Source organism: Erythrolamprus reginae, chromosome 2 (assembly GCF_031021105.1).
Source record: "Erythrolamprus reginae isolate rEryReg1 chromosome 2, rEryReg1.hap1, whole genome shotgun sequence".
In the NCBI taxonomy this organism is placed as follows: domain Eukaryota; kingdom Metazoa; phylum Chordata; class Lepidosauria; order Squamata; family Dipsadidae; genus Erythrolamprus; species Erythrolamprus reginae.
The window spans coordinates 312,687,980-312,707,475 of NC_091951.1; the positions used below are offsets into that span (position 1 = coordinate 312,687,980).

The 19,496-nt window shown below is 40.7% G+C and overlaps 1 protein-coding gene across 2 annotated transcripts; it reads right to left on the bottom strand.

Annotated features, from left to right (window-relative positions):
• Positions 1-257: 257 nt before the first annotated feature.
• Positions 258-15,096, bottom strand: LOC139162593 (survival motor neuron protein-like). 2 transcript variants are annotated; one of them, XM_070743124.1, is made up of 9 exons: positions 14,946-15,096; positions 13,906-13,977; positions 12,398-12,523; positions 11,447-11,647; positions 10,655-10,798; positions 5,066-5,137; positions 4,576-4,686; positions 2,087-2,148; positions 258-552 (listed from the first exon to the last, which is right to left on the bottom strand). In XM_070743124.1, the coding sequence occupies exons 1-8, from the start codon at positions 14,997-14,999 to the stop codon at positions 2,092-2,094; spliced, it is 837 nt and encodes a 278-aa protein (XP_070599225.1). In that variant the 5' UTR covers positions 15,000-15,096; the 3' UTR covers positions 258-552; positions 2,087-2,091. The 2 variants fall into 2 exon arrangements, with proteins under 2 accessions (XP_070599225.1, XP_070599226.1); XM_070743125.1 differs by having other exon boundaries at positions 258-441; positions 14,946-15,082.
• Between the last annotated feature and the right edge of the window lie 4,400 nt (positions 15,097-19,496).

Consider the following 19,496-nt stretch of genomic DNA (forward strand, 5'->3'; position numbering starts at 1 on the left):
CCTGCTTTTATGACTTCCTTATTGCTTCGAAATTGAAATCAGTTGTGATACCATGGGAGACTTTTAAAATCCTAAGGGAAAGCAGAGTGTTTTCTAGTGAGCTTAATCCATGCAGTATGTGCATTTTCTGTGTTCTGTTGTGAGGATATATACCCATATGTCCACAGATGATTCCACAAAATGAAACATGACTATCGTGTTAAAAATGCTTTTTACTTATTCTAGTAAACTTGATAAAAAAGAAAATGGAAAATCAATTTGAAAAAACTTAATTTTATTTACCAATATTTTAAATCAGTTGACTCATAGTAAGCAAACATTCCCATAACTGACAGAAGAGCTGTTTTAGTCCTGGATCCTAGATAATCCATGTTTGAATACTGTCATTCACTTAGGGCATTTCTGTTGTCCACAACTACAACATGGAATACATCAATGTTCCTGTGGAATTAGCAGTGAAGATTAGTCTTTGTGTTGTTGACTCTAAGTTGACCCTAAGAATCAGCATGTCAGAATTTATCTGAATGTTATTCAACTGTTCAGAATAAACACCTAAAATGAACACAAGATAACAACAGCAACTGTATCAATATCTTGCCAGCAGTGAAGATAATGTAGACAAATGCACTAATGCCGATTTTCATCTCTGAGCATTATTTGTTATATGTAAATTCCTCTGCTAACAAGGGTCAAGGGGGAACTCTTTCTGAAAGTCTGTCAAACTTTCCCAATACAGTGATACCTCGTTTTACAAACATCTCATCATACAAGCTTTTCGAGATACAAACCCGGGGTTTAAGATTTTTTTGCCTCTTCATACAAACTATTTTCACCTTACCAACCCACCGCCGCTGCTGGGATGCCCCGCCTCCAGACCTTCAGTTGCCAGCGAAACACCCGTTTTTGCGCTGCTGGGATTCCCTTGAGGCTCCCCTCGCTGGGAAACCCCACCTCTGGACTTCCGTGTTTTTATGATGCTGCAGGGGAATCCCAGCAGCACAAAAATGGGTGCTTCGCTGACAACGGAAGTCCGGAGGTGGGGTTTCCCAGCGAGGGGAGCCTCAGTGAAATCACAGCATTGCAAAAACACAGAGGTCCGGAGGTGGGGTTTCGAGGACTTTGGTGTTTTTGCGATGCTGCAATTTCACTGAGACTCCCTTCGCTGGGAAACCCCACCTCCGGACTTCCGTTGCCAGCGAAGCGCTTGTTTTTGTGATGCTGGGATTCCCCTGCAACATCGCAAAAAACACAGAAGTCCGGAGGTGGGGTTTTCTATGTAGGGGAACCTCAAGGGAATCCCAGCAGTGCAAAAACGGGCGCTTTGGCTGGCAAAAGGGGTGAATTTTGGGCTTGAACGCATTAATTACTTTTCTATTGATTCCTATGGGAAACATTGTTTCTTCTTACAAACTTTTCACCTTAAGAACCTCATCACGGAACCAATTAAGTTTGTAAGACAAGGTATCACTGTACTATTATGATTTATTCCAGATTTGCAATGGTGGCAAATATCTGTAGCTTGGGTACAGGATGAGGGTGGAGGTTTGTTCTCAAAGCTTGTGATTTGGTTTCTGAACATTACCAGTCTAGGTAATATTTTCAGAAGAGTTATGGGAATGTCAATGTGAGTGTTCCTCCGTTTATAAGGGCATCATTTGATTAAGAGCTTTATAAGGCTTTGCGTGGAACAAAGGAACACTAATTCTGATGTTCCCTAAACTCTGATGAAGATGTTACCTAGCCTGGTAACAAAAGATTTGGAAAGCAACCCATAAGAGAAATAACCTCTACCCTTCTTTCAGATTACTTATAACTGCTATAAATCTGATGCTTAAATATTTATTCTTCTTGGGCATGTAAAATATGGTATCAATAATATAAATCGGAACAACTACTCCCTACTAATCAATCCATACCCTCTGCAGCAATTTTGGATTCAGTAATAGCATTCTATGAGTTCTAGATGCTACTAACAATTACTACAAGACATGCTATTCTGAAGTGATATTTGGTCAGGGGTTCATCTTAATACATTCAAGGAATATCTTCCACTGCACAATTAATGCCAATAAGATACAATACTTACCAGATTTATTTCAAGTGAGTGTCCTGTCCCAAGGTAGCTTCCACTCGGCCCTGCTTTAAACCCTATGCAATGTAACATAGTTTGAAGTTAAAAGGTTAATAAATTTTGCAGTCATGCAAGAAACAGGTGACACAGGAAGGGCTCCCACAATGAAAGCCAACATGAAGGAGACTGCGACTGGCACTGCCCACAAAGGACAAGGAATCACGAAAGGGGCGCTAGGGTGATTTCTCTCTCTCACCCAAGCGCCCCCTTTTTTGTGATTCCACATCCTTTGCAGGCAGCTCTGCGCCAGCTGCGGTCCCCTCCATGTTGGAGTGAAGCGCCACATTTCTGCTCAAGGCAGCCCTTGCCTCCTCCCCCTTCGGACTGGAGCTTGCACCTGCCGTGCTCAGGCAAAGAGCTGCGGAGGAACAGAGGGAGGTTTGATAGCCAGAATGGAGGAGTGAAAAGGAAGAGAGGGACAGAGAAATGAGAGCTGGAGGGAGAGAATGAGAGAGAGGAAAGAGCGAAACAAATGAAAGAGAGAGATAGAGTAGGGCGAGAAGGAAAGGGACAGAGAAATGAGAGATAGATAGAAGAGGAGAGGGACAGAGAAATGAGAGAGCTGGAAGGAGAGAATATGAGAGGGGGAAAAGAGAGGGAAACAAATGAGAGAAGAATGAGAGAGGAAAGAAAAAGGGAGAGGAAAATAAAAAACAAATGAGAGGCAGAGAAAGAAATGAGAGAAAAGAGAGAAAGAGAGAGAGAAATGGGAAAATGATAGTGGGAAAGAATGGGAGAGTATAAAATAAAAAGAGAAACAGAGAAGGGGAAAAGAGAAAGAAATGAGAGGGAAATAAATGAGAAGGGGAAAATAAAAGAAGAAAGAAAAAGAAAGAAAAGAGGGAGGAGATGAAAAAGAGAAAATCAGAAATGAGAGGGAGGGAGAGACCCATTTCCTACAGAAAAAGCCAGGAGCCGCAAAACTTGCTTAGGCATGGCTGTGGGTCATGTGACTGGGTGGGAGTGAAGTTGAGTTGGTCATCCCCACCCGGATTTTGTGGCTCCTGGTGTTTTCTTTTCTGTTGGAAACAGGTGCAAATGGCTCTTTGAGTATTTAAGGTTGCAGACCCTTGATATACAAAATTTAATTAGGAGCCATCAATTATGGATCTTATCTCATTCACTTTTCTTGTAGGCTTGAACTTATGAGCAGGAAGTGTCTCATTATTACTTTTTAAAATGAAGTTCTGGGAGTCTTTTGGTTGAAGAAAAGAATAATAATAACAACTAATATTGTCATTATTAGGTAGTAGTACAGTGATCCCCCGTTTATTGCGTCCCCAACCATTGCGAACAGGGTACTTCGCTATTTTTCAACCCGGAAGTCAAAAATACCATCTACGCATGCGTGCCGGGCACGCATGCGTAGATGGCAGCGGCTTCCCTGGGTCTTCCCCCTCTTGCTGGCATCAGCGAGGAGTTTCCCCACCGCCCACGCAAACTCCTCGCTGCCGCCCGCCCTTCGCCCGCCCACGCCGTTCATTCTCGCCGCTTTTGAGCTAAATCCGGGAGCGAATTCGCTCCCGGATTTAGCTCAAAACCGCCGATAGCAAGCGGCAAGGAACAGCTTGTCTCGGCGCTTTCGAGCTGTCAGCTCGAAAGCGCCGAGACAAGCCGTTCCTTGCCGCTTGGTATCGCCGGTTTTGAGCTCAAAACCGCCGGTTTTCAGCTCAAAACCGCCGATACCAAGCGGCAAGGAACGGCTTGTCTCGGCGCTTTCGAGCTGACAGCTCGAAAGCGCCGAGACAAGGCGTTCCTTGCCGCTTGCTATCGGCGGTTTTGAGCTGAGTCCGGAAGCGAATTCGCTTCCGGACTCAGCTCAAAACCGGCGATACCAAGCGCCCCCCGGACCCCCAACCCGGGTTTGGGGGGCTGCTAGGAAGCCCTCCATGCCGGCGGCAAACAGCCGCCCCGCCCCCGATCTTCGGCTCCTCGCTAGCGCTGTGGGAGTAAAAACACCGTCTGCACATGCGCAGACGGTGTTTTTACTTCCGCATCGCTACTTCGCGAAAACCCGCTCGTTGCGGGGGCTCCTGGAACGGAACCCTCGCAACGAGCGGGGGATCACTGTACTATCTACTAGTACTATCACTAACCTAAAATTACTCCTGTATATATTTAAAGATATAAGCCAGAGAAGCAGATAGCCAAGAGTGATGTATAAGCACCTATCACTTATTATAATTAAACAGAAATAGAAAACCCAAATACAAATAGAAAATAGATCAAAAGAAGATGATTTATTGCAAGCCTGAGAAATGAGGAGCTATCCCTTTAAACTACATGGTTTAATATTTACTGTACATTAAGTTTTTACATCAATCTCTGCGTATAGGACATTTCTTTCAAAAAAGCCATATTGTCATAAGTCATATTTTTTTTTAATTTTTTGCAGCAATAAGGCAGGCAGTTTGCTTTTAATATGGGAAAAAAAGATGTCTCACCAGGTAATAGCCAGTGTGGTAGCCACTCATATACCAAGATATTAACATACTTCCTAAAGCTTCATCATCATCAGGTGAATCTGAACTAAGAAGTGGAGGAGGTGGTATCAACTAGAAAAAGTAATGGACACATTTATCATTCAGGTTTAGTTTGCAATAGTGCTTTTCAAGAATGGCTGGATAAAACTAAGAGTTGAAATTCAGTATACAAGGTAGAGAAATATTAGTTTCTATGAACAAAAAGGAAAGCAGTCATATTAGAACAACAGTGACATTTTAACTAGCTAAAACCACAAGAAACAAGTTCAGAATTAGTCACTTCAAATACAATTTATACATTTTTATTAACAAATCCTTTAATGCAAAATTAATCAAATTAATTAAATAAAAATTATAGAGGACATTGTCATTTCATGACAATCCTCCACTAGAAAGTCAACAACAAAGTTTATTTCTCACAACTATGACATGGCTTTTATTGCCCACTCACCGGTGGTCCTGATGGAAATGGTGGGGACCAGCCTGATAAGAAAGTTGGAGGCCCAGGGAATTTCCTTCCAGCCTAGAGCAGCAAAAGATCCTTAATCAATTATACTATCATATTTGTGCATGATTCAACAATTCATAAGACAAACCTAGAGAAACATCAATGTGCATTTGGGCAGACCTGACATGAGCATCAATCAAACTTATTATGGTCAAACCACCAGCACGAAGGAGGGTAGAGTATAGTTTTTAAAAAAATCCTATGTATATTAGGTTCACAGGCAATAAAGGTTGGTATCTTAGCGATATAATCCAATTGATGCTCTGTGTCGGCTACACAGTGTTTAATGAATATTTTGGGCCAATCTGGAGAAAAACCTGAGGATGAGATTTAGTTGCTGTTCTCTTTTTTGCATGTGGACTGGAAACCATCCCTCGTAGTTAGTGGGGCAAGATCAAGAGGGGAAAAGGCAATAGTTGAATATGGCGATGCACACTCTAGCCTCCACTTTCTTGAGATCTGTTTCTAGTCTTATAGTGCCATTTGGAGACTTGAAGGATCAATATTAGAAATTTGGACTGAACAAGTTCTAATGGTTCAAAACTAGAGAATGGGCCCAGTTGGGCATAAAGTTGTGTTATTGATTTGGCTTCAAATAATTTGAGTGCTACAGGAATGTAGTGCCCACCTTTCGTTTTGGCAAGTAAGTTTGTGTTGAGGAGATGGCCCACCATAGATATGCAAGCTGGAGCAAATATAGAGCAGAAAGACCCACTCATTCTGGAGCCAGAGTAAGAAGGAATGCATTGTCTCCAGAGTTGGGAGAAAGGCACTTGTGCTCTGTGAATAGGATATGGTCATTGGAGTATGGGCATCAATGTTTTATTTTTCCTTCTTACCCATGAATCCCATTTTTACGCAGTGATTTTCTGATGGTGGTGTGGCTTTAGCCAAAGTGGAAAAGACTTGCTGATCTCTGGAAAGTATTTTGTGACTTCTAGTTTATTTGTTTGTTTTAGTAAAAATGTTCTCTTGGAGTGATTTTATGAGAATAGCCACTCTAAAAACCACTATAAAGCATACAAAACATTCGCTAGATCAATTCTCGAATACAACTCATCTGTCTGGAACCTGTTTGAAGAGTCCAAAAATATTTCACGAGAGGAGTCCTCCACTCCTCCATTCGCAACAGAATTCCTTATGCCACCAGACTTGAAATCTGGGGCTTAGACAACTTAAAATTACATCGCCTTCGACATGACTTAAATGTACAGTAGTTCATAAAATCATCTGCCTAAATGTCCTATCTGTCAATGACTACTTCAGCTTCAACCACAATACACAAGCACACAGTAGATACAAACTTAGTGTAAACCACTTCAAACTCGACTGCAGAAAATACGACTTCAGCAACAGTGTGATCAATGCCTGTAATTCACTACCTGACTCTGTGGTTTCTTCCCCAAATTGTAAAAACTTTAACCTTATACTGTCTACTGTCGACCTCACCCCATTCCTAAGAGGCATGTGTAAGGGGTGTGTATAAGCGCAGCATTATGCTTACCGTCCCTGTCTTACTGTCCTATTGTCCTCATTTATCTGCACTTGCTTTGCTTATGTTTATACCTACACCTGCTATCTTGTACATGTTTGACAAACAAAATAAACATTCCTTGTTTAAAATCTCTATTTTAAGGTAATGCTTATGGATGTTAACTGAACCTCAAAACTTTAGAAATATTTCTATAACTTTGTTCAAATGGATAGACTTATTTTCCAAAATTTTCAGAAATGTCTTCTGAGTGGGACATGCCTTCAGAAATCATGAAGTAGGGAGTCAAATTTGTGAGATTTACATAGTGTAGATTTGATCCAAATCAATCTGTTTAATGAAATACTCATGCTCTAGTCATTCTTTTCAACTGAACTGCATGAAGTAGGGAGACAATTAGGTTTTCACACTGGCACATTACTTGTGGGTAATTTTGTTTATGCCCAAAAAAGTAGATTTTTATTTTTTCAGATTCTCTTTACAACATCAATACAATTCATATAAATCCCCAGTGGCCTTACATGCAAAAGTAAGAATATAGTAGAGGCCTTTACAGGAGCAGCTCTGGCACAGCTGGTTAAGACACCAACTAGAGGGGAGAATATTCTAGATTTAGTTTTTATGAATGGGAATTGGGTTTCAGATGTCAAGGTGGGAGAAAATTTAGGTTGCAGTGACCATCTATGTTTGTGGTTTGATGTAAAAACTCATTGTGAGCAATCCTATAATGCAACCAAAGTATTGGATTTCAGAAAAACAAATTTTAATGCAATGGGAGAATATTTAGATAATGAATTAAAGGGGAGGGATAAAATGGCAGGAGCGAGCATCCAGTGGACTGTATTAAAAAAGGCCATCTTAAAAGCCACTGGACTGTATGTAAGACAAATAACTAAAGGTAAAAGGAAGAAGAAACCGCTATGGTTTAGCAATGATGTAAGGGCTATAAGTCAATGAAAAAAAGGCTGCCTATAGGAGGTATAAAGAGTCTGGAAGTATAGCTGATAGGGAGGTATATAAAATGAGACAGAAGGAGGCGAAACAGATAATATATGCTGCTAAAGCCTCAAAAGAGGAAGAAATTGCAAAATCTGTAAAGAAGGGGGATAAAACCTTCTTCAGATATATTAATGATAAGAAGAAGAAAAACTGCGGCATCACGAAGCTTAGTACCGGGAATAATACATGCATTAATGGGAATAAGGAGATCGCTGACCATTTCAATAGCTACTTCTGTTCAGTTTTCTCAAAAGACACCTTACAAAATAATACTATAGAGGGATATAGCATTGCTTCCAGCTGTACGGATTCAGCTCCAGTGATCTCAGAAGCCGATGTCTTAGAAGAACTTGAACGATTAAAGATAAATAAGGCAATGGGTCCAGATGGCATCCACCCCAGAGTTCTTAAAGAACTCAGATCTGTCATTACTACCCCCCTGACTGATTTGTTTAACCAATCCTTGCTAACAGGAGAAGTTCCTGAGGATTGGAGAATGGCCAGTGTTGTGCCTATTCACAAAAAGGGCAGTAGAGAAGAAGCTGGTAACTACAGGCCAGTTAGCTTGACATCAGTTGTAGTTAAAATGATGGAGACTCTACTCAAAAAGAGGATAAATCAGCACCTAAAAAACGATAACTTATTGGACCCAAATCAGCATGGCTTTACTGAAGGGAAATCATGTCAGACTAATCTCATTGATTTCTTTGACTATGTCACAAAGGTGTTGGATGAAGGTGGTGCCGTGGATATTGCCTACCTGGACTTCAGCAAAGCCTTTGATACGGTTCCACATAAAGAGCTGATAGATAAATTAGTGAAGATTGGACTTAATCCCTGGATAGTTCAATGGATTTGCAGCTGGCTGAAGCGTAGACATCAGAGAGTTATTGTTAATGGCGAGTATTCTGAGCAGAGTCAGGTTACAAGCGGTGTGCCACAAGGGTCTGTTCTGGGTCCTATTCTTTTTAATATATTTGTGAGTGACATAGGGGAAGGTTTGGTAGGGAAGGTTTGCCTATTTGCCGATGACTCTAAAGTGTGCAATAGGGTTGATATTCCTGGAGGCGTCTGTAATATGGTAAATGATTTAGCTTTACTAGATAAATGGTCTAAGCAATGGAAACTGCAGTTTAATGTTTCCAAATGTAAAATAATGCACTTGGGGAAAAGGAATCCTCAATCTGAGTATTGTATTGGCAGTTCTGTGTTGGCAAATACTTCAAAAGAAAAGGATTTAGGGGTAGTGATTTCTGACCATAGTTCCCTCTAAGCTGAGCAGTGAGCAATCGCTCACTTAAAAATCATCATCAACTCAGAGTTTTTCAAACCTGCCCAGAAGCCGAGAGGGAAAGAGTGAGAGGGAAGGAGAGAGAGAGGAAGAGAGAGAAACAGATAGAAAAAAGGAAGGAAAAGAGAAAGAAAAAGAATGGGAGTAAGGAAGAGAGAAAGAAAATCAAAATCCAGTTTGAAACTAGCTCAACTATTTAAGTGGCATTTTGATATTGATAGAGTTGCCCTATTATGAGCTCACTGTTATAGACACACAGTACAGTATTTTATTTTGAAATTCTCTGAGGCAAAACAGGGTGGGTTTTTTATTTATTTGTTTGTTTGTTTGTTTGTTTATCTATTTATTTAATTATTTAATTATTTTTATATTTCTGTGCCGCCCAGTCCCAAAAGGACTGCCGCTCAGACACTATACTTTTCCGCCCACCCCCCAAAAAAATTAGAGGGAACACTGTTTCTGACAGTCTCAAAATGGGTGAACAGTGCAGTCAGGTGGTAGGGAAAGCAAGTAGGATGCTTGGCTGCATAGCTAGAGGTATAACAAGCAGGAAGAGGGAGATTATGATCCCACTATATAGAATGCTGGTGAGACCACATTTGGAATACTGTGTTCAGTTCTGGAGACCTCACCTACAAAAAGATATTGACAAAATTGAACGGGTCCAAAGACGGGCTACAAGAATGGTGGAAGGTCTTAAGCATAAAACGTATCAGGAAAGACTTAATGAACTCAATCTGTATAGTCTGGAGGACAGAAGGAAAAGGGGGGACATGATCGAAACATTTAAATATGTTAAAGGGTTAAATAACGTCCAGGAGGGAAGTGATTTTAATAGGAAAGTGAACACAAGAACAAGGGGACACAATCTGAAGTTAGTTGGGGGAAAGACCAAAAGCAACATGAGAAAATATTATTTTACTGAAAGAGTAGTAGATCCTTGGAACAAACTTCCAGCAGACGTGGTAGATAAATCCACAGTAACTTAATTTAAACATGCCTGGGATAAACATATATCCATCCTAAGATAAAATACAGAAAATAGTATAAGGGCAGACTAGATGGACCATGAGGTCTTTTTCTGCCGTCAGACTTCTATGTTTCTATGTTTCTAAGGTTTTTTTCTGATAACATTCAGTATTCAGGATTTTTTTTAAAAAACGGAAAACCTGAGAGGGACAATGTGTTTATTCATCTTCTTTAAAATAATTTACTCATTTGCAGCAAGACTCTACAGACTCTGATAGGAATTTTTCCAACAAATATGAACAACTTAAGTAGTAAACTGATAGAAAGTTTTGTCTGAAGGGTTTCCAATGTGCCCTTCCTCATAAAATTAATTTCAACACTACACCTTAAGTTTTAATATAATAACTACAACTTAATTTTGTGAATACCATTGTCTATTAAGCAGAGATGTTTTCCTCCTGGTTCGGACCAGTTTGCCCAAACCGGTAGCAAAGTGCTGGTGATGTCACGGAACAGGTTTGTTCAATGCTGGTTCTTAGAGTCCACCATCTTTTTTTTTTGAATTTTCCCCAGATTTTTTTTCATCTGCACATGCACAGAAGCCAAATTTCCGACACTGTGCATTTGGCACCATCTTGTTTATGGGTTTGAGGGGTTTTTTGGATTTTTTTTCTATTGGGTATGAGTGTGTGCAAACGAGGAAAGTGAACCAGCAGCAAGGTTAGTTAAAACCCACCCCTGCTAGTAAGATACAAGCTTTCCAACTTGCTGGTAAACTTACCCTTTCTGAGCCTTGTGCTGAAGGTGATGGTGGAAGAGGAAAGTGGGAGTTCCACTGTGCTGTTTTTGTAGGGTTGTGTTTACTGTGAGGTGACCGGAAGGAAAAGTCACTTTCATCTGTTGAATATTGAGTCTCATTTTCATTCTAGAAAAAAATATATTAAATTTTATGAATGTGCAGCAAATTTTTAAAACTACCAAATATATACTGTACTTTTTGTTTTCATTCTATTCTTTGTAAAATATAGTTTTAAATGCAATTGCTAAAATAATCCCCATTTCAAACACCAACCAGTAAATAGGACAGTGATGGTGAACCTTTTTTTTCCTTGGGTGCCAAAAGAGTGAGGATCTATGCTGTAGCGCATGCGCGAGTGCCCACTCTCATAATTCAATGCCTGGGGAGGACGAAAGTAGCTTCCCCCACTCCCCAGAGCCCCTCTGAAGGCCAGAAATGCCCTCCCCCATCCTCCGGAGGCTGTCTGGAAGTCAAAAATGCCGTCCCAGAGCCATTGTGCGAGCCAAAAATCATTTGGTTTGCACACATATGCAAGTTGGAGCTAAGCTAGGGTCAACTGCCCTCGCTTAGCTGCTAGGGCAGTTGACTTCCAGCAGATATGGCTCTGTGTGCCACCTGTGGTACCCATGCCATAGGTTCGCCATCACTGAAATAGGACGAAAATGATAATAACAATAAAGTAGCTGGAATAGACTGTGGTCAGTAAATGAGGATAAGATGCATCTTTTCAGTTTTATTTTTCCCTTTTGGTATAAGTTGTTATATTTGTCTTACCTCAGCAGCACTTTTCTCTTCATTAGTTCCCTCAGTATCTATTGGTGGTAAAAGATCTGACAACTTCTGCTCTTCTCTATTACCATATCCAGTATAAACTACTACACAAGTTCCTTTCTTCCAGTTGACCGAGGTAATAATTGCTTGGTATACATTGCCATCTTCAGACCAAACTGCGCTACATACATCATTAACTCTCCACTGCATTGAAAAGAAAAATGTTACATTAATGCTGCTTCAAATCAATTATTTCTTCACCTTCCTATATATTTGCTAGCTAGTTTCTGACATAAAGGTGTGGCATTATTTTTATACAGCAACTATTCAAAACAGTAAAGTGGCTCTGAATTTACAAATGGATTTATGGGAGGATAAAAAAGCAAATCTCAATAAAGTGGAACCTGTGGAAGTAGAAGTTTTGTCCGGGCTTGGGATCTGACAGTAAATCAGATCAGCACAAATTATCCCAGTTTTAAAGAACTGTATTGTTTTAAAGATAAATATGAGAAGCAAATGCCTTCTCCCTATAATTTTTTGCTCTGGGATTGCTCCAATTACTTGCTTGAACTTGTACTATGTAATTATAAAAGAAAAGCATAGCTTTAATGGGTTAGAAACACAGATTAATATGAAATATAGAAGTCTTCATAAACACTTTATTTTATAACAACTATTTTAGTAATTGGAAAACAACTAACCTACCCAAAAAGCTTAAATCTTGGCAAATAGCGGATGCCTCAATTTCTCTCTCAAATTTTATGTAAAATTAGATATTTGAAACATTGCCTCCTATGTTTCATGCCAGGGAACAATTTCTGTCTTTCTATTTTAGATTTTTAATACCTTTTTGAAGTCCATTTTAAAAAAATGTTTTTTTCAATAAAACAGTTATTAAAAAAGGCTCATCTTTTATTTATTTTAAATACAGTGTTCCACCATACAACCAACAACCTTTTTCTGTGATGTGGCATTATTTTTCTTTCTACTCTTATTCTTTTTATTGTTTTTTCTTTTTGTGCCAGCATTTTGCTCAGTTTTGTCCAAAGGCTCTGAACAGTCACCATTCTTTAAGGCATTCTGTAGGGGAAAATAAAGAAATTTATAAAAATAGACATTTCTTCAAGTTGAGCTCGATTGTTGATATCTACATAGCTTTATTTTTCTTGGCAACTGCCTTTCCATTGCCTAGTGACTAGTCCAACCTACACACTTGCAGTAAAATGTTAATTAGATACAAATCTCTTAATTTCCAAGTTCATAGGTTCTGCAACCAACTGCTTATAGTTTCAAATCCACTATGACAACTCATTTATAACTACCAGGTTTTAAAAAGTGTGTTGTGATTGTTTACATTCAAAACACGTTTTAAACAATTTGAAATAAATTATGTAACACATGGAATGTAATATAACAAAACATAAAAAGAAACCTCTTGGGATTGTACAAGCAAACCTTCAATGACTAAGATTGGTGATATGCTTGAATATCATTCAGGCAGATGGATTGGTTGTTTCTTTTTTAAACAGTGATTTCTAAAACATACTTCTTAAGAACTTCTGTAAGCTTTCAAGTGATATATAATTGGTTCAACCTGGTAGTTATAAATGAGTTGTTATAGTGGATTTGAAACTATAAGCAGTTGGTTGTAGAACCTATGAACTTGGAAATTAAGAGATTTGCATCAAATTTAGATTGCTTGCTTCTACATAAACACATATGCGTAAAGTTGCATTAAAATGATAGTTTGGGCACAAGACAAATAATTGTAATTTTGGCTATTTAACTAAAATATATTATCAAATAATAAAAATGTCTTTAAATATCTATATTGATTTCCTTACAAAATTAAATTAACCAGAATATGATTGAAGAGTTAAAAGTAGCCAACCTTGGTGCTTAGTCCTGGCACATGGTTCACATCCCACCCACCCCGCCAAGATAAATAACAAGTAAAATTTACAAAATAAAATGCCTTTGTAGATATAATCAATTCAATTCAATTTATTAGATTTGTATGCTGCCCCTCCGAAGACTCGGGGCGGCTCACAACAATAATAAAAACAGTATAATAATGGAACAAATCTAATAATAAAATTATATTAAAAAACCCCAACAATTAAAAAACCATACAACACATACATACCAAACATAAAATATAAGAAAGCCTGGGGGAGATGTCTTAATTCCCCCATGCCTGGCGATATAGGTGGGTCTTTGAGTAACTTGCAAAAGACAAGGAGGGTGGGGGCTGTTCTTTCAGAAATGTTTTGCATTTGCTTTTGTGCTTTTATACTTTTGACTACATCTCAGCATTAGGGGAAATTATTTCTTTGGAATTTTCTGCTTGTTTCTAGCTAGTTTAATGTTTAGGAATCAAACAGTATATGATGTACAGTATACATTTCAGGAAAAATAATCCCTTTGCATAGTGAGTGCGAAATTTCACTGTGTGTTTTTACCTTAAAAGATGCAACTGCTTTGTCGTAGGCTTTTATCAGTGCTGTATCATCCCATATATCAGAATCATCACTCTGTGAAAAGTAGAATAAAAAAAACACCTGTATATTTCTGAAAGAGTTAAAAAACAACAACACAACAGTCCCAACAAGGAATCATACAGTGTGAAAAATCTTATCTTTCACTATTATCTCACGATTCTTGACAAATGTATCTTTTTTTATGTACACTGAGAGCATATGCACCAAAGATAAATTTCTTGGGTGACTTGGTCAATAAAGAATGCAATTCAATTTGATTCTTTTGGTTCAGGAATAACATTTTTTTTAATTTATGTTGTCACGTTTCAGTAGTGCATACTAGACGCGGAGAGTGGAGACCCTTTGAGAGTTGTATTGCAATGACATTTTATTTTAATGACATACATTTAGTGACTTACATTCCAAGTGACAAATGAAGTTACCGGTACTTTAAGTTAGAGGTCTAAGACTAAACTTTATTGGCATGTTAGATTCAAAGCTCTGGGGGACGCCGAGCAGCCAACTTACCTCTAAAGCAGTGTTTCCCAACCTTACCAACTTGAAAATATTTGGACTTCAACTCCCAGAATTCCCCAACCAGGGGAATTCTGGGAGTTGAAGTCCAAATATCTTCAAGTTGCCAAGGTTAGGAAACACTGCTCTAAAGCATGGAAATGGAGAGGGGAAAAACCAACGGCAACTTTACACACACTTTACTGCCTTTACACACAATTTACTTTACTGCCCTGCAACAGGACAAAACTCTGGGCTCTAAAAATCCCGCCAAACTTCCAGCAAGTTTTCCAGCTCCTGAAAGTTGAGCGCTTCTCCTCCTTCTCTCCCCGCATTTCTGGTAGCACCAACGTCCCTCAGACTAGCCCCCTCCCCGAGTCCTTCTTTAAAATAAGGGCTTTATTCCCTTCCCCCTTCCTCGCTATTTCTTTTCCCTTGCTTCGGAGCCCCAGCGGCCGCGGTTCCCGCGGAAGACCCTCTCGAAGAGGCAGACGCCTCAGCCCCATTACCTGGCCGGCCCCACGTCTGAACAGGACCGCGTCGTCCCCTTCCCGGGAAGCCATGTGAACTTCCGAGCCAGAGTGGGGGGGGGAAAAGCGGAAAGCGTCTTTCCCGAAGGCCTCTTCGCGGCTACTGCCGGCCTCCTCCGCTAAATAATCGCCGGGCAAGAGCTCCGGGCCAACGAGGCGCGGGCTGGCTCCGCGGCGCACAACGCGGTGCCGCCCCCTACCGGTTGGGAGGCTCCTCGTCTTATCCTCGCTTAGGAGATGGCCACTTTGTTGGTAACGGCCGCTGGTTCTTTCCGAGCTGGAGGACCAGCAACACCTGGAGGTGCTCGGCCTTTTCCAATAGGGGGCTCTCCGGAAGGGAGGCCGCATCCTACCAAACTCCCAGCCAACTGACAACGGCGAGTGATTCGGGGAGGCATAATCTACAGAAAGCAGCAGGCTGGGAATCAAAATTCCTGACAGATTTTCAAGAATAATTCTGTAGCCACAAGCATCAATCAATCATGCAATTTGTAGGCTGCCCAACGCCTTACAGGCTCTGGGCGCCTAAGAAGCAATATATAATAATAATAATAATAATAATAATAATAATAATAATAATAATAATAATAATAATAATAATAATTTATTAGATTTGTATGCTGCCCCTCTCCCCTGATTAAAACATCCATTCAGCCTGGAAAAAGATGAAACCGTTTACCAACTCCAGGCCTGTTTCGAAGGCAAGGAGGGTGGAGACGGTATGGATCTTAGGGGGGAATTGATTCCATAAAGCTGGAGCCACCACAGAGAAGGTCCTCCTACGTGGTCCCACCAGTCAGTATTGCCTGGCCGAAGGAACCGTGAGATGACTGACTCTGTGGGCCCTGACTGGTCGCTGGGAGATATGTGGCCGAATGCGGTCCCATACATAATCTGGTCCTTAGCCAGCGATGGCGAACTTTTTCTTCTTCGGGTGCTAAAAGATCATGGGCCTATGCTATCGCACATGCATGAGTGCCCACACCAAATAATTCAATGCCTGGGGACGGTGAAAACTGCTTCCCCCCCCCCGGTGGTCCTCTGGAGGCTGGAAACAGCCTGTTTCTAAACTTCTGGTGGTGCCAGTAGGCTCATGTTTCACCCTCCCCAGGTTCCAAAGGCTTCCTTCCACCATCACCCTGGGGGCTCTCTGGAAGCCAAAAACGCCCTCCCAGAGCCTCTGTGCAGCCAAAAATCAGCTGGCCGGCACACACATGCATGTTGGAGCTGATCTAGGGCAACGGTTCACGTGCCAGCAGATATGGCTCCATCACTGTCTTAAGCCATGTAGGGCTTTAAAGATAATAACCAACTAGCCCCCTTTTCAATTCTAATTCTAATAATAAAATAAAAAATAAATAAAAAATAAATAAAATAAAACTATCTGTCAATTGCAAAAGGCTGCTTTACCGGGATCAGCAAACATAATTTGCCGCTATATCACGCAGTCCTAGGTGCTTGGGAAGCGCCCGACTGGTGATGAAATACGAAATCCAGCATAGTGATCTCGTTTGCTGTGTTGTATTGATATAATAATAATAATAATAATAATAATAATAATAATAATAATAATAATTTATTAGATTTGTATGCCGCCCCTCTCTGGAGACTCCCAGTATTCTTTGGCACAGCCCATAAATTTAATTAATTAATGACAATCCTTTACCCACTGTCGTCTGACTCATTTCTCCCTGCTTAGATTTATTTAAAAAACCCTTTTATTACTTTTATAAATAATTCAATATGGTGAAATGTACCTAATACTCTTTTCCCCCCTCTTCTTTTTCCCAACGATCTGTGAAGTAGGTTGGGCTGAAGGAGACTGACTGTCCAGTCATCCAGCTGGGCTTTCATGCCTAAATCTAGCCTGGCTCAAAGCTGCTTGCTTTTAGATCAACCGTTACAGCATGTTAAGCATAGCACACCGTGTTTACCATAATTTCACCTCTTCACAAAGTGTGTCTGTGTCAATTTGATCAATATTTGGTATAGTACCAAGGAGCAGGATGGAGTACATGCCATTTGCTATTAATGCAATTCATCAGTACATTCAAAAGTAAGTTTCTTTCTTCTACCTCCACCAGACAATGCTTTCAGTTAGCAAACAAAGATATGGTATTACAATAGTCTTTTCACATAATAACAGCAAGGGCTGTTACACTAACTAATGCCCCAAAGCTGAGGAATCTATACCAAGCATTACATAACCAATGGTCGACCAATAAACCTCACTGATTCCCAAAATGAGACATGTAGTACTAGAGCTACAATATTTAAAATATCCCTCTTTAGTTATCTACTAGTCCTCTGGCTTTTGCATAAAGTTTTAATGGTAGCCAGATTTGGCACAAAATAGAAAATCCTGTATTTTCCTTACTGCCTCAGATTTGTACCTCACTTTGCCTAATGTTAAACCAGTAAATAAGTGGGTACTAATCCCCACTGTAATGCTCAACTTCCCATGAAGTAAAAGGCGTTCCATTTTTTATGCTTAAAATGTTGATACTCTAAGGAACCATTCTCCTCAAGTGATTTTATTTCATTGATGCTGCTGTATTATTTGTTCCTTGCATATTTAAAATGGCAATGCATTTTTCAGGATTCTTCTGTAATCTACCTGTTGCATTTGTTTCAAAAATGACAAAAAATATATACAGTGGTACAGTACCTCATGATACGAACTTAATTGGTTCCAGGAGGTTCGTAAGGTGAAAAGTTCGTAAGATGAAACAATGTTTCCCATAGGAATCAATGTAAAAGCAAATACAGATCCCTCTATTATCGCGAGGGTTCCGTTCCAAGACCCCTCGTGATAATCGATTTTTCGCGATGTAGGGTTGCAGAAGTAAAAACACCATCTGTGCATGTGCGCCCTTTTTTTCTATGGCCGCGCATGCGTAGATGGTGGAGTTTGCGTTCCCCGCCGCCCACGCAAAGGGGAAACCCCGATTCGGCTCCTCGCTGCTGCTGCGCTACCGAGCAGATCAGCTGCTGGGCGGCCGAAGGAACCTTCCCTGGGTCTTCCCGGCCGCCCACGCAAAGGGGAAACCCTGGCTCCTCGCTGATGCCCGCCGCTCGCCCCGCCCGCCAGCAAGAGGGGGAAGACCCAGGGAAGATTCCTTCGGCCGCCCAGCAGCTGATCTGCTCGGCGCAGCAGCAGCGAGCAGACGAAGATCGGGGTTTCCCAGCCGCCCACGCAAAGGGGAAACCCCGGCTCCTCGCTGATGCCCCCGCTCGCCCGCCCGCCAGCAAGAGGGGGAGAGATAGAGAGAGAGAAGGAAAGAAAGAGATGAGAGAGGGAGGAAGAGAGTGTGAGAGAGGAAGAAGCAAGACAGAGAAAGAGAGAGAGAAAGAAAGATGAGAAAGGAAGGAAGAGAGTGATGTCATCGGGTGGAAAAATCACGATATAGCGTTTCGCGAAGATCGAGATCGCGAAACTCGAGGGATCACTGTAATGCATGCAAATCCTTCAGGAAAATCCCAAACTTTAGAAGGGAGGCGAACAGAGGGCAGGGAGGAGCAGCTAAAGGGGGCAGGTGGAAGAAGCAAGGCTAGGCTAAAGGGTGAGAGGGAAGGAAGAAAGGCAAGGGGGCGCCCCTCCCTTTTCTTTCTTCAAAAGACACCGTTTCAGTTCCTTTGCAAGCACGTTGTTCTCTGCAAAATTTTTCCTCCCCCAAGCTGCCCCTCCCTCCTCCCTTTTCTTTCTTAAAAATACATCCTTTCAGTTCCTTTGCAAGCACCTTGTTCTCGGCAAAAATTTTCCTACTCCAAGCAGCCCCTCCCTTTTCTTTCTTCAAAAAAGGGGATAAAAAGAAACCCCTTCATCCCAGCAGCTGCTGCTTGGGTTCGCAAGGTGAAAATAGTTCGAAAGAAGAGGCAAAAAAATCTTAAACACCGGGTTCGTATCTTGAAAAGTTCGTTAGAAGAGGTGTTCGTAAGATGAGGTACCACTGTATTTCAAAAATTATCAACATCTGTAAGATGGACCTAAAAGGTTGAATATATAAGAATGATTAAAAGATCTTTGAAAGGTGGATGGCTCCTTGGCATGCTATCAAATGCATTCACAATGAAATAGCCTTTTGGACCAAATCCCTCAACCAGTGCTTCTTCCATATTTACATGATTCTGTCTACATTAATACACAAGTTTAATTTGAATCTTGGTGATATCATTAACAAAGCATTGTAATTGTCTTGACAATACAATCATTTGCCACTGCATTGTTATGAAGTTTGTCAATTGCCTGGCTTGCATTCAGTGTTAGGATTTTTCAGGAAGTTTTCCTAATCTGACCTTTTTTTTTAACCCCCCAAAAAGTTAGCTATGCATTTTCTGAACTTCCAGTTTTGCCATTGTGCTGGGTTTCTTTTTTTTTTGCACTCCAGAGCTTCAGGAAGCTTCTCTGAACCCTCCAGAGTGCAAAAAACAGCACAATGGCAAAAAGGAAGTGCGTTTTCCTGAACTTCTGGTTTGCCCGTTTGGGCATTTTTTTTCACCTACCAAGCTTCAGAAAGGCCTGTGGGTGGG

Coding starts and splice junctions, on each gene's coding strand:
- LOC139162593 (XM_070743124.1), bottom strand. CDS start 14,999: ATGGCTTCCCGGGAAGGGGACGACGCGGTCCTGTTCAGACGTGGGGCC. Junction 13,978..14,945: donor TCAGACGTGGGGCCGGCCAG/GTAATGGGGCTG, acceptor TACTTTTCACAG/AGTGATGATTCTGATATATG. Junction 12,524..13,905: donor AAGCAGTTGCATCTTTTAAG/GTAAAAACACAC, acceptor TTTCCCCTACAG/AATGCCTTAAAGAATGGTGA.